Source organism: Macrotis lagotis, chromosome 5, assembly GCF_037893015.1.
Source record: "Macrotis lagotis isolate mMagLag1 chromosome 5, bilby.v1.9.chrom.fasta, whole genome shotgun sequence".
NCBI lineage: Eukaryota > Metazoa > Chordata > Mammalia > Peramelemorphia > Peramelidae > Macrotis > Macrotis lagotis.
Window position 1 is genome coordinate 162833834 of NC_133662.1, and position 15494 is coordinate 162849327.

General features: G+C 34.9%; 1 protein-coding gene across 5 annotated transcripts in view; it reads left to right on the forward strand.

Annotated features, from left to right (window-relative positions):
• Positions 1-14409, forward strand: part of SASH1 (SAM and SH3 domain containing 1) — a 471174-nt gene extending 456765 nt beyond the window's left edge. For all 5 annotated transcript variants that reach the window (XM_074187791.1, XM_074187790.1, XM_074187792.1 and 2 more), the window contains 3 exons: positions 5228-6354; positions 8307-8438; positions 10867-14409. In XM_074187791.1, coding sequence (XP_074043892.1) covers positions 5228-6354; positions 8307-8438; positions 10867-11130 — 1523 coding nt within the window. In that variant the 3' untranslated portion in view covers positions 11131-14409. The remainder of the gene's footprint in view (positions 1-5227; positions 6355-8306; positions 8439-10866) is intronic.
• The last annotated feature ends 1085 nt before the right edge of the window (positions 14410-15494 follow it).

A 15494-nucleotide genomic window follows, 5' to 3' on the forward strand; every position in this document is an offset into this window, starting at 1 on the left:
GCATACTGTCCAGTCCTAAACAATTAATAAGTCAGTAAGCATTTATGAAGTACTTACTAATTGCTTACTTTAATGGTAAGGATAAAAAGAAAAGCAAAAAAAACAGTCCCTTTTCTCAAGGAACTCACACTCTTATTAGGGAGATAATATGTAAATAACTGTGTACAAGTACAATTTAGACAGTATAATTTGGAGATAATTGAAAAAAAGTACCAGTTTTAAGTTATAAGGAATTTTGGAGTTAGAAGAGAATTCAAAACTGCTTAGTTTTAGCTATACCTGAATAGCATTTTCTTTGATATGCTCAACAAGTCTCCATGTAACATTTTCTTGAAGATCTCCAATGTGAGAGGGACCACTTCTACCTCCCAAGGCAGTCCATTCTAATTCGTTTAACCTAGCATATGTTATTATGTTTATCTTCATATCAAATAAAAACTTCCTCTATACAACTTTAGTTAGGTTTTGTTTATGGGAGGAATTATTTTACTCTTTTTTGGAGGCCAGCTGAATTACTTAGGATGTTGTATTTTATACCTCTAATACTCCAGGTGATCTCAGTATGGACACTCGCTCCATCTTTGTGAATCACAACCTCTCTGTGTCCTCCATAAATACAACATGAGGAAATCTATGCAACATGCTGAGGCCTTTCCTTGAAGTTTCTTAATATAACAAGAATGCCAGTGATGTATGTCAACTGTCCATTGATTATCCTTTGCCTTTATTATATGACTGGCCAATTTTTTTATCATACATTCCTCATAGATTTTGATGGTAGTCCTTATCACACTTGTTTTAAGTAATTATTTAATTTGCTCACATGCACCTTTTTCTTCTCCTTTGTTCCTCAACTTATAGAATATTAAACATAGAATAAAAATCTTTGCTTTAGGGAAAAGATTGGAGTCATTTAAAAAAAATAGCAAAAAACCTTTGAGATTTCCCAAAGACAATCTATCCTGCTTCTCTTCCTGTTTAAGCTCAGCTCATTGTCTGTTTGTAGCACCTGTCCAAGACATATACATTGATAAACACACTCTGTAGTTTGTCCATTTGATCATATGTCATGGTGCTATTAAATCACTAATCAAATTCTTTGGGGAACAGGACAGGACCGTATTAGATGCCTGACAGGAGGAGATAGATAATTAATTGAATTAAAAATGAGCAGATCAACAGAATCTATTTTAGCAATTTGAAAACCTAAAAAAATAATGAGTATGAAGCTATATAGACAGTAACAAAAACATCTAAGGTACTTAAAAACTGTGAATAGGGAGCAGCTAGGTAGCGCAGTGGATAGAGCACTGGCCTTGGAATCAGGAGTACCTAAGTTCAAATCCGGCCTCAGACACTTAATAATTACCTAGCTGTGTGGCCTTGGGCAAGCCACTTAACCCCATTGCCTTGAAAAATCTAAAAAAAAAAACTGTGACTAATGAGCATTTAAAAATTTACAAATATGTTCAATTTCTCCCTGTTGACTCTGGCCAGATGATAATGAAGTATTCAATGCATTATCTCACCTCATTTATTCAAATACTAATGAAACTTTATAATATAATATAATAATTCTTACTAGGAAGAAAACTCCAAATATTTCTATCAATTAATGACACTAAAGCAGAGAGAAATGTAGAGAAGCCTCAGGGCCAAATGTGACCTTCATTTGGTTTTGGAGGTCCTGAAACTCAGAATAGTCTTTTCATTTTTTCAATAAATATTTATTATGTTTAAACATGCAAAACCCATTCTTAGCACAAAGTGGCCTTCAGGCTATAGTTTGCTCACTTGTTCTATGGACTCATTCAGGATTTTCTGTATTTTAAGTCTTCATCCTTTAAAGACTGCAACTTGTTCAGAAAAGACTTTTATAATCATTATTGGTCAAAGGATGACCCTTTCCTTACTAAAACTTTCCCCTTGGTCTAGTCAGTCTTGTTGCATAGTCTTTTCTTCCTGGCTGCCAAGTTGGGTTAATACATACAGCACAAAACACTTACAGCTGTAGAACCTTAATTGTCTCATATACCCTTTTAAATATAATGCACATCAATATTGGAGTGTTGGGAGCTTTTAGAATTGGGGGGGGGGACAATTTACCAGGTAGATGATACAGTAGGTTCAAACAACCAGCATGTCAGAATTCTAGGTATTAAACTCTACAAAGACTAAAGAATTAAAGGCAATTATAAGATAGAGAATGAGAAACCCCTCCCTTTCATCCCTCCCTTTTTACTTAAGATAAATTATTTATTAGACAAAGAAACAACAGGGAATTCATCACTAATAATTTTCTTTTGTGAACTGTCACTTAAGGAAAGAAGATAGTAAAATTCACTGAGTTAGACACACATAACAAATGTTAGTTAAATCTTGTGAGACAAGTTAAAAATCTCAAGTTAGCATTTTAAAATGCTATTGTACTCACATTCATTAATTCAAATGCTTGATTGGGAGCACAGTTAAATGAAATGAACACTGGTTTGGGGTTTGAATCTCAACTACATTTGTCCTCTACAAATCATTTCCTGTCTCCAGTTTCCTCTTCTGCAAAATCAGGATGACACACTGCTTACCTTGTAATATTAAGAGAAGGTGCTTTGTATACTATATATCACTTTTGAAATCTAAATCATTATAATTATTATCACTGATTACCAACTGTCATACCATGCTGTTTGCTAGGAATTGCAAAATGCTATATATGGTCACCCTCCTAACTGACCATTTAAGGAGGCAGTAGTGACTGTTAGAATTTTCCTATATACCCTAAATAAAATTAGTGTGAAACCAATTTACATCAAATTTGAATGAAATAAAAACTTACAAAAAACAAATAGATGGACCTGTAGTTAGCAAGTTGCCTTTTTATTTGCCTTTCCAAAGGGAACTCTCTTTGATTTGATATTGATGCAAAGTTATAAGTTATTTCTAGGGTATACACAAAATGAATTAAAATTCCCATTTTAATATAAAAGTCTGAATGGATGTAGAGTGAAAATTGTTGTTGTTATGAATTAGAAAAAAGCCAAATCAGCTTTTTTTTATTTGTCAAATTTCTCTCAAAATCAAATTGTGCCCTTCTCTACTGCCCTAGTCTTAGTCCAACTTGGAAAAATCTTATTAGATGATTCTTCCTTCTTCCTCCAAAAAGGAATGTAGGAGTATTTTAGTTGTTACCCTTCAGTAATCAGCAACATAGATTCATAGATTATATTTGGTAAATGATTCTCTCCTTGAACTAATGGTCTACTTCACTGGTGGCCTCACTCTTCATTAGGATCTCTTAATATGTCAAAATGTAAGTAAAATGTAAGTGACAAAGTAACAATTTACACTTATGTTTACTATTTTGTTCCTAAAGCTAATAATTTCTAATATATACTTAATAGACTTTGAATCAATCAACAAGCATTCACGGGCCTGTGTTATTTGTCTCCTATGTAAGGAACACAAATATAAAAGTGAGTCTGCTTACTCTCTACTACTAGATTGTCTAATAGAAATAGTTAAAAAAAAATCAGTCATCAAACTGAGAAACAAAAAAAATTATGTATTATCTTATTTTCAATGCTCACAAATGGGTTGCTCCTAGTCAACTTACCCTAAGCTAAAGATAACCTATTTTTTAAAATTTTCTAGAGAAGGAAAGTGTGTATATTCCATAGACAATGAATTCTTCCTTCAAGTGAGATTTCCTAAGAGGGTTCAGTAAATCATCCTCCAGCAAAAGATTCATACTTCACAACATATCAGATTTGGCTAACATTACTTTTGCTCCAACTCAAAATTAATTCCTGTCTCTAAGAGTCCCTCAACTGAGAAATGTATTTTCCCTGAACCAAGCATGGCATGAGTCAGTTGCACTTAAGAGGAGAGATTTTTTACCTATTGTCTGGACTTTTTAAAATTAATATTTTTAAGTCATATTTGATTTCATATGTGTGAAAATATTAGGCTCACCAGATTATCAAAGGGGTCAATGGTGTAGAAAAAAATAAAGAACCCTTGTTCTAGACTAATATGTCATGCTTTGCTAGCATTAATGTGGCTATTCCCTTTACTGATGCACCTTATAAACCAATTCCATTTTTCATCCTGTATAGTTCATATCCTTGTCTTTCTGTAGAGCCTTTATGTAGAGTCTAGGTTTCTTGTAATTCTTTTGAGAACTTTTTAGCCAGATATACTGGTTGACTCATTTTTCATATAACATTCATGGCTCCAGTAATGTCTTATATGTTCCTTTTCACAAAAAAACCCATCATTGTTAACTCTATCTATCCTTCTTCCACCCACAGTGCAGCTTTTCAATCATCAATTGAAAGGCTTACTTGTGAAATCTAGAAAGGTATGGTGGGTAGAGCTCAGGACCTAGAGGTAATCAATAAATGCGTGTTGGTTGGTTTATTAAGTATCTACTATGTATCCAGCACTATTCTGAATGCTATGAATACAAAGACAAAAATGAACCCCCCCCCCAAAGAGCTTATTTTCTGTTAGGAAAAACTATACTTAGAGATATAAATGAGTGAGGGTTGAGAAAAGAGTGACATTAGTAGCTTCAGGGTAATCAGTTTGTGCTGGGTTTTTTTTTTTAGGTTTTTGCAAGGCAAATGGAGTTAAATGGCTTGCCCAAGGCCACACAGCTAGGTAATTATTAAGTGTCTGAGGCTGGATTTGAACTCAGGTACTCCTGACTCCAGGGCCAGTGCTCTATCCACTGCACCACCTAGCCACCCCTGTGCTGAGTTTTGATAGAAACAAGGGATTCAAAGAGATGGATGGGAGACACAGTGCATTCCAAACATGGGCAATGCTAAGACAAAGACTTAGAAATGGAAGATGGAGTATTTTTTTGTGATAAAAGCAAGAAGAGAAATTTGGCTAGATCATAGAACATATGCTGGGAAAATATGTATAATAAACTGGAAAAGTAAGTTGAAGTCAGATTATTAAGAATCATAAAAAAATGAGGAAGACTTGAGTTCAAGTCCCACATGGTCAATTCACTTGACTTCACTGAGTCTACTCAATGTAAAATACAGATTATAATAGAATCAACTTCACAGTGTAGTAAGAGCAAATGACCAATATAAATCTTAAAAAGGTTCTATACAAATGAGAGCTATTATAATGATTATATTAGAGTACCCCTATTCATTTTTGTGGAAACTACTTAAAAATTTGATTTTTTTACGATTTGTTGTTTTTTTTTCAGGTAAGACTCGGAAGACCATACCAACTAAATCAACCTTAGATCCCCACTTTAAGGATTTCAACAGAAATCAGCTGACCAACTACCCAACTCTGCCTTTAACTAAATCAGTAGAAGCTTTGAAGGAGGGAGAGAAGGTAACCCGGCTCATCAGCATCCAAACTCCTCACCCTTCTGCCAGTTGTGGGGAGTCAAGTGAGACCAGCTCCAAGACCAACCGAAGAAGCCTCCCAGTTTCCATCTGTAGGAGCTGTGAGACTCTGGAGGGCACAGAAGCCACAGAGACTTGGCCGAGGTCCCATTCCCTGGATGACCTTCAAGGAGAGCCTAATAATAAACAAGATGTGCCTAAAAAGGAAACAGAATCAGCCTCTCCGAATGTACCAGAAGTGCCCCAAAAGTCAGCTGCTTGCTTGAAGGCAAAAACTCCCTCAGATATCTCCTCTATACAAGACTCACTGCTACTGACCCAAAGCATGCGATTTTCTGATTCTCAGAAAATTAAAACCAAGACATCTGACTCCCCATCCACAATCTCTTCACATGGGACAATTTCTTGTTTGCCTAAAAACTATGAAGTGCAGTCTGCCTCAGTTAAACAGACTTTACCAAGGACTCCCCTAGAGAGTCACAAAAAAGGGCATGATCTTGAAGGAACAAATAAGCCTGCAGTCACCAAAGAAGGGGTGGAAGTAGATCAGAGGGTCACTGAGGCAAGAATACAGCCAAAAATTCCTTCACAGCCTCCACCTGTTCCTGCCAAAAAGAGCAGAGAACGTCTCACTAATGGACTACATCATGCTTCCATTGGCCAAAGTGGTGCCTTCTCTAATCCAGATGTACCATGCTTGCCAGTTAAAAAGAGTAGCCCTGTTAGCCCCAGTGACTGTCATTCAATAACAGTCTGTAGGTCTTCCCCAGAACAGGAGCCTGCCAGCCCCCCGACCACACGCCCACCATGGCTATCTGAGCTTCCGGAATCCACTAGTATTCAGCAGCATGGAGTCAAGCTGGGCCCTCCTTTGTCAAGAAAGATCTCCTGTGCCAGAGGAGTAGATCTGGACATGCTGGTAGAGAATAAGTTGCAAGCTGAAGCTATTGATCTCACTGAGGAACCATATTCTGATAAGGTATGAGAAGGTTTTGAAACTCAGATTGCTCCACAATAAGTAGGTATCCAGGTCAGTCAGTAAATCAAAGTCCCAACTTAATCTGATCATCCTTTTCCTGTGAAGCCATTCAAAATAAACGAGAATGGAAATCTTGATGATCCACGGATGGATGTCCTATGCTCATTTGTAGCATTGTGAATGTTAATAATTCATTAGGGAAAAAGTGCTGTGAGATAAAGGGTCTTAAAAACTGAAATCAGAACTTGTGTTCTGGTACACCCTGTTCATCTGATTTATTCTTTTCTTGCCCCTCTTCCCCCACTTTGGTACTTGGATTTGGTAGGGAAGTTATCTTTTGAAAGAAGGTGGCCTAGACTACTCTCTAAAGATGTAGCTTACAGAGGAGGCACCAATCCTTATTGCTATAGCAATGAACATAGAACTCTTTACCTCATCTTGGCCATTAACTATCCATGTAAGCTTAGTTTCTCCATCCATAAAACTGGATAAATCATTCATGCCTTATTTCACATAATTATTTGAAGCAAATAACATCATAGGTATCTAACACACTATACATATATTATCTGTTTTCATAGAACAGAAAAGAATCTTTTATGGCAGTAAAGTGAAAACATAAGAATAAAAGAGCAGAAAGAGTGCTACATGTGTGATAAGGAGAAATATATATAGAAATTGAACACTTTATTAGTCAACATCTTATGTGACCGGCAATGTGTGCACCAGGTTAGGAGTTGGAGATACAAGGATGAAAATTGAATAGTTCCTGCTCTCTATGAATAAAATTATGGCCCCCATTTATAAGAAAAAAAATCAATGCAAAGAGTATGAGTTCTACAAATCACATTCCTACCATTTATTCCTATGTGACCCTTGGAGAACCCCTTAAACTCTCAGGGCCTCAGTTTCTTCATCTTTTAAAGAAAGGAATGGTACAGATGACCTTTCAGTTTCATTTTAAACAGAAATCAATGATCCTTCTAATAAAAGGAAACATGGTTAGTACTTTCTCTGCCTTGTTACCTTTCAGTATGCCCATGTGAGGGGTCATCAGAGAGGAAAGAATAATTTATAATACAGTTTTAGTACTTCAGTAATGAAATTCACTTATAGGGTCAAGAAGGGACTTACTTTTTTTGCTTTATAATAAATAGTATAGAAAAGTTGAAATATCAAACACTAAGAATATATTTGTGATTTTTTTCTTTTCTTTAATTAAATTATGTTTTATCAATAACTCTCATAAACTTTAAAAAACTTATGAAATCACTCAGGAAGTCCAAATCAATAGTTGGAGAAGCAGTTAAATTGGAGTGTTGTGCAATGATACTTAAAATATTAGAACACTGTATTTAGTGCTTAGTTTTTCAAAGAATTTTCCTAGAAAAATGTAGTTATTTGAAAGATAAAGAATATTCATTTCCTAAAAGCAATCTCTTGGAAGCATCCAATTTTCAATTAAAGATAATGGAATGTTTTTAAGTAAAACATTTAGTGATATTTGATAGTATTTGAAGGTCAATCCATTATTCTGGATTTGATAGATTTGGTGGGGGGTGAATGTTCTATTTAATTTGATAGGCAGATAGATTGGTACAATAGATAGAGCATTATAATAGAGAGGACAGGAGTCAGATGTCTTGGGTTTTAGTCTGTTCTTTGTTGTTGTTGTTTGTTTTTTGCAAGGCAATGGGGTTAAGTGGCTTGTCCAAGCGAGGTAATTATTAAATGTCTGAAGCTGGATGTGATCTCAGGTCCTCCTGTCTCCAGGGATTGGTTCTCTAGCCACAGTACTACCTAACTGCCCCAGTTTCAGTCTGTTCTGATGCAACCCCTTTATCTTGGTCAGATCACTTGATCTCTCAGATTCTCCATTTCCTCCCTTGTCACTTGAGGAATTTGAGCTAGATGATTACTAAAATTTCTTCCAATTCTCCCTTGGATTACAGCATGGCCGTTGTGGGATTCCTGAAGCTCTAGTGCAGAGATATGCAGAAGATTTAGGTCAGCAGGAAAAGGAGATTGCCATGAAGATGGACCAAATCCGGGTAAAGCAGCTCAGGAAGCAGCACCGTATGGCGGTAAGCTCCCGTGGAATGCCTTCAATCTTCTTTTGAGTCTCTTCAAAGTAGTCTTAACCTTCATTCCCAGATTATAAAAATTGATGAATAGATGGCTATGGAGAACTACAGGTTCAAAATACAGTCAAGTCTTCTCTCTAGGTCGGAAGATGGGTGAGGTACAACATCCATGGCTCCTTCTGCCCAGAAAAAATACATTAAATATGAAACTATACCTTGGAAAAGACTTAAAGTTTTCCTTAGAAATGGATGTGGAAAGGTTTATAGATTGTGATTGTGAGGCAACACAAAGTTCTACATTCTGGCTATTTCTGAAGGATGACATTGAACTTAACACTGAATTCAAATTATAGTCAAATTGTTCCCTAATTATTGGGTTGGAACAAATGTTGAGGTAGAACTGACTCTCCTTCCCTCCCTCCCTCTCTCTATTTTTATTTATATTCATATATATATATATATATATATATATATATTTATATATATATATGTATGTATGTATGTATGTATACACATATATGCATACATTTATATATATTCACCCAATGCATATACACACATCCATCTATAAATAAACACAAACCACACACACATGTATATATTCAAATTTGTCATGGAAAATATACTTAAAGCATTTTATACACATCTTTTTATAATTGGAATTTTGTCCTATCCCATGATCTCACCCACAGAGTAGTTTAAAGGACTTAATCTGAGTCCAAAAAGACCATAATTTGAGAATTGTTGATTCACAAGGAACATAATGAGACAAGATAATAGGGATAGACACTAGGCAGTCAGAACACATAACTGATCTTTGATCCCATTTCAGATACTTTTCCCCAGTGTAATGGCTACTAAAATGATTGATGCCATCATCTGGAGGTAAACATGACATACTCATTCATTATGCTGTTCTTGACATTTGAAGCCTGAGTGCCATCTCCTTCAAATTGTAATTGGAGCCATTTATAGAGTACTATTTGCCTTTAAAATGCCATCATAAAAAATACAACCTGGACCAGTCTTAAGAGTTGGCATGCTCATGGAAAATCCCCATTCCTAATATATACCCTTCATCTACCCAACCTTATCATTTCCTCAAGTTGCTGGTCCCTTACACTCTTTATTAAATCTTCATGCTTTTCCCTATTGCTAAAGTAGAAAAATCCCTAGGCAAAGTAATATTTTAAGGTATTGGTCATCTATATATATTAGTTTAATGACTTAAAGTAGATGCTTTCTGAAATCAGGTTTTAATAGGTAGGAGTATAGAAAGAGAATAATAGCTAATTCAAAACAATTTAAGTATCCACTGTGTGCAGACATAAGAGGAAGGAGATGCTATTCAAGTGGAAAAATGCTGCAGAATGGTAGGTTGGGTTCTGAATAAATAGAACTTTACTTTCTTTATAATTTACCTTAAAGGGAATGTCTTAAATTTCTTTGTATCTTCTATATCCCTTGCATGTGGAAGCATTTGGTAATTATTTGTTTGTTGATGAATAATTTTGCCTAGAGCCAGCCTAGTATGAAGTTTAAATAGAAAGAAAATTGCCTAGGGAATCAAAAGGAATTTTCTCTGAGCCTCAGTTTCCCCAACTATTAAAAAAAGATCAATAATAATTATCTTGCTTATTTCTTTTAAAGATTGCTAAGGTCACAATCTAAGCATGTCAGAACTGGAAAGGACCTTAGAAACCATGTTATCTAAGATTCTTATTTTACAGTTAAAGAAGCTGAAACTCTAGGATGTAAAATGACCTGCCCATATGGATAGTTTATGATAAAGCTGGAGATAAAGCCAGATCTTTTACCTTTACCTTCTCTCCCAGTACCATTTCCATTAGATCATTCACATCCCAATTGAAATATATATATATATATATATATATATATATATATATATATATATATATATATATATTTATGTATGTATGTATATGTATGTAAACTTAGATAAAGTATATAAGGCTAGATTAGATTAATTCATGGCACTTACTGGCAGTAGCATCCTGGACAATTCACTTAACCTCATAAAAGCCTAATCAATCCTTTATTATCACATGTTGCAGATATATATATATATTGATTTATCTAAATTGGTAGAGGAAATTTCCTTGCCAGAAATTCTCCAAAGCAATGAAATCACATTTCTAGTTTCTGCTTCTAATACAAAAAATTTTTTCCCCTTCTTTTTAAATGCAAAGTAATAAAAGGTAGAAATTTCAGCAAATTATGACAGTAAAGGAACTGTATATGACATGAGCAAATGATCCCAACCTTCTGGGCTTGCTGAAAAACATGACATGGGCTCAAAGAAAAACTCGAGGTTTGACTTAAGAAATCACAATGAAAGAGAACACTGAAAAAGTCATATACAATGAAAGAATTCACAACATTCTCCTCTCTTTCTCTCTCTCTCTAGATCCCAAGTGGAGGACTCACAGAAATCTGCAGGAAACCCCTTTCCCCAGGATGTGTGACCTCAGTCTCTGACTGGCTGATTTCCATTGGTCTGCCCATGTATACCAACATCCTTACGGAAGCAGGATTCAACACATTGAGCCAAGTACCTTCTCTGTCACAGACTTGCCTTCAGGATGTTGGCATCACAGAGGAGAGACACATAAGTAAGCTCGTCACGGCAGCCAGAATCTTCAAGCCACCCCTGAACCCAGAAGCCATGTAAATGAAAGTGGGCAGCCCTTGAAAAACCACTACCCTTTCTTTCACTGTGCTTAATACCCGTGCAATTTCTACAAATGGCCTCCAGAAGGGCGGGGTCAGTCTTGGGACCAGCTTCAAACACAGCCAAGGGAAAGCTTGCCCAAGACCTGGAAACTTTCTTCTTAGTGAAGACAAGTAACCAGGGCCATCCTCTTTATCCTCAAAGGAAAGGCAAAGATGGATTTTCTTTTTGGAAGTTCATGGGAGCCACCATGCAAACCTGCCACAGATGAAATTTGCAAATCTGTCTTTTTTAGGGTAGAGTAAGAGTATGCGAGTTGTTTGAGGGAGCTGAGCTCAAACATCATTCTCCTTCCTGTTGCTCTGCCAAACAGGTTTTAGCTAGGCCAAAGTAACAGACTCTGGAGTTAGTTTACAATATCACCCGTTTTCAGTTACTGGTGAGTAATTAAATAATTAAATAAGACTGGCACCAGGGACAAGAAGTCTTGTTTTTATTTTTTTGGATTTTTTTCCCTTTGATAAAGCAAGTCATTTTATAATAATTTCTTTCTAGCATCAGCTTTTTATTTGCCTTAATGTAAGCTCTTAAACCGTATCGTAACTAGTGTCCAGTCACCTGTAACCAATCTTCAGCTCAGACTGCCATCTAACATCCTGGGATTTGTTCTGGACAAAAACAAACAAATTAAAAAACTGGCTTTTTAAATGTAAGATGGCCAGTGTTTAGGGTTAATTTTTAGGCACAGCGTTCATTTTGGGTTTCAATGGCTAGACTAACAAATTCAGTAAATATGTCTACAATTTACAGAGATAATCTTTTCTTGTGTGTATATGTGAGAGTGTGTGTGTGTGTGTGTGTGTGTGTGTGTGTGTGTGTGTATACAGTAACTGACTTTCATTTTAATCATTATTAATATTGTTACCGTGTCAATCATATTCCAGCCTCAACTTGGTTATTATGAACACAGCCATTCCAGACTTTATTTTATCAACTCATATGTCATCTCTGTTAAAGCCATGAAGAGACTGAATTGTTCAGGAAGAGGTTTCAAAGAAAGAAATGAGTACATAGATTATTTTTGTGGAGAGTTAAGGTGTTTATGTTGCATTTAAAAAAAGTTGCTGTCTTTTTTCTTTTCTGGATGCTTATTGTGTTTTCAAAGAAGGTTTCATTTATGAAGATTCGGACAAATGATTTTTAGCCATATCTGTTAAGGATTTACATTGTATTCACAAACTGATGTAAAATATTTTAACAAGTTCCATCTTTTTTCAGGTTAATTTGTTTTCTAGCAGATGCTGAATTCACAGAACTGACCCATTAGGCAGGGTTGTGCTTTATTTCTTCCAATAACATCTTTTAACTTCTTATTACAAGCACTCATTTGTACAATAGATGTCACAGCCACAGTTTTGATAGCTTTGGACGGACACCGGGCTTTGCTTAGTTGATAGTTAGAAATACTTTCATTTAGCCATGAAATTCCCCATGAAAAATTATTTCATTACATCCAAAGTATCTTTTCCTGTTCTGTCACTGCCAGCAGGTTCTTTTGAGGAAAGGAGAAAATCTTTATGGTGACATTTTTTAATAGGAAAATTAGGCATGCTTTGGTCAATGGCAAGACTATAATTTTTAAAAAACAAAGGAACCATTTATATTGGACTTTGTTTTTGTTGCTATTTTGTTTTTTAATGATTTGTTTCTCAGTAATATTCAGCTTTTCCAAGATCTGCTGTAAAGGTGTTGCTGAGACACAGCCTAAGAACAGTTAAAGCTATCAACTTTTTAAACCCTAATTATCATGTCATTTTATACTGATTAAACACTTGCATTCATGGGTCTCCCTTCACATTCATGGAATCATGACTAGGGTGCCTAGAGGTTGGGGATTGCTGGTGTGATCAAATTATTTGAAAATATTTCAGAGATAAATGATGAGATGGGAGGTGGGAAGTAGGCTCTCTTCCTCTCTTAACAATTGGAAGAATAAGACAAAAGGCACACTTTGGAAGCTCTTGGTAAGCCACCAGGAGTACCACAGTTTGAAGCACTGTGAGACCAGAATCAGAGATGATAAGTTGCATTTGACAAACCCCAGGCAAGGAAGGTTTATCTGCAGTCCTGAATTTTCCCCCAATAGATGTTTTATTTACTAGAAGAAGAGAAATAGAAACTTTTGAGCATTTCAAAGACAGATAGACCCTGTATCACCTTGCCTTTGAAATGATGATTACATTTTGAAGGCAGGGGAGTTTTGAAGTAAATCTAGGAACCATCTATAATTTTAAGAAGTTGGGTGGTGGAGAGGGGCAGTTTCCTATTTAAGTAATCTGGGAAATGTGGGGTTTTCAATACTAGCTTTCATGTGGTTTTACAATTTGTTTTTGTTTGATCTCCTTTTGCTTTATACTTTTAACTTGATCCTCAAAATGCCTTGAAGTTTCTGCGTGTGGTTGTCAGCTGAGGTTTGAATGGTCAGCCTGTACACTTCGTCTGACAGGTGGGAGGTTTCAACCATCACAAATTTTTAATTAATTCTCTGTTGGGTGCAATTCTGAGCAAAAGTTAAGCTTGTTGACTGTTGGAAAGCACAAAAGAAACCTACTGAGCGAGTTCTGGCTCTGGCAGATACTTGTTACATGTCCACTGTGTGTAATTTTAACTTCAAAAGTTGTCTGGCAGGAGCCAGTCCCAAATACTGTTTACATTCCCAGATGATTTAGCTAACACATAACCTTTTGCCAATGCCCTTCTCTTTCTCGAATCGAAGTTTGGGTGAAATCATAAGATTCCTGTATTGGAATATAGTTCCTTTTCCTAAGCACAGCTGGAGAGATCAGTTCACCACAATGTTGGTGGCACACTGCTCTGTCTCATTTGCAAGGGAAAAAAGATTGTACTCTGGGTCCAAGTTACCTTGATTCTCATTTGTCATATTTAGGGGAAACAAATTGTCAAGCAAGTGACATAACAACTAACAATGTTGCACTTTCTGTATATGAAATCAATATTTAAATAACTTATTTTTCTCCATTGCTGTTCTTAAACAATGTAAGTAGCTGTAAGATACCAGTACCGATATGTTCTTGCAATTTGCTTCAGCCCAAGAAAGCGGTGTATTGTTTTAAAAAAAATGTAAAAAGTTATTGTGCTGTTTCATTTAGCAAAAAAAAAAAAAAAGTGGACGAAAGGGTTTTCCTGTGTATCAAAACTTGTCTATAATTATGTCATTTCTGTTGATAGAAAAAAAGTAAATAAATTTCTTCAACTGAATATGTCTGAGTTTTCTTTTAGCTTGAATATGAAAAATCAAGAATGTATTACTAGTAATTTTCTAAAAATTTTTGATATGTTTGATAAATAATACATTTATAAACACTCATTTTAAGTGTTATGCTTTCTTATGGAAGATACGCTTTCCTCTGATTCGGGTTCAGAACAACATATTCATCTAAATTCTACTTGTGATAATTGTTTTCAGTTAAGTTTTACTTTCTCTTCTTATGTTAGTGTCATAGAATGAGAGATCTGAAAGGAATCTTAAACATCTCTTTATGTCAATGCCATGGGGAAAAAAGTTTGTTATAAGAGAAACTGAGGCCAAATGACTTGGCAAATTCTTATGGCTAAAGGGGGACTATATTCCAGATTGAGGAAGGAGGAAAGAATGAACAAATTCAAATAAGAAAACCAAGATATTAATCTAGATTTATTGTGAAAATGTTTGGAATATTGATGTAACAACACAAAATATGTGATTATGAACATTTGAGTATGTAGAATATTTTAAATATATTAGCACAGTTCATAGAGGGAACAGAAGTGAAAGTCAGTCTATCAGACTATTTTGAAAAACTTTAGAACTCATGGAGTAGTCAACCACAATTCCAGAGGATTGAGGGTAAAGCATGCTATATATGCTTTCAAAAAGAGGAGAAATGAACTCAAGGTAATTTGTGTGTGTGTGTCAGGTGTGGGGAATCTTTTTTTTCTCCAAGGGCCCTTTGGATATTTATAATTCATTACAAACATTTAATTCACCCCTAAAGCTCTTAGATTTATTGAATTTCAAATCCCTCTTTCTATTAATAAATAAATAATAAATTAACAATAAATTCTATTTATAAAATAAAAATAAATTTTATTTATAATTTATAACTGTATAATGTAATATATTAAGTTATAATTTTTATAATTATATTATATATTATATTATGATGCAATTATAAATATTTTGTAATTGTATTATGATATAAATTATAAATTTTATTTATAAAAAATAAAAACAAAATATTAATAAATAAAATAAAATTTTATTATTTATTATGTGTTATTTATTCAAGTCCCTCTTGACAATG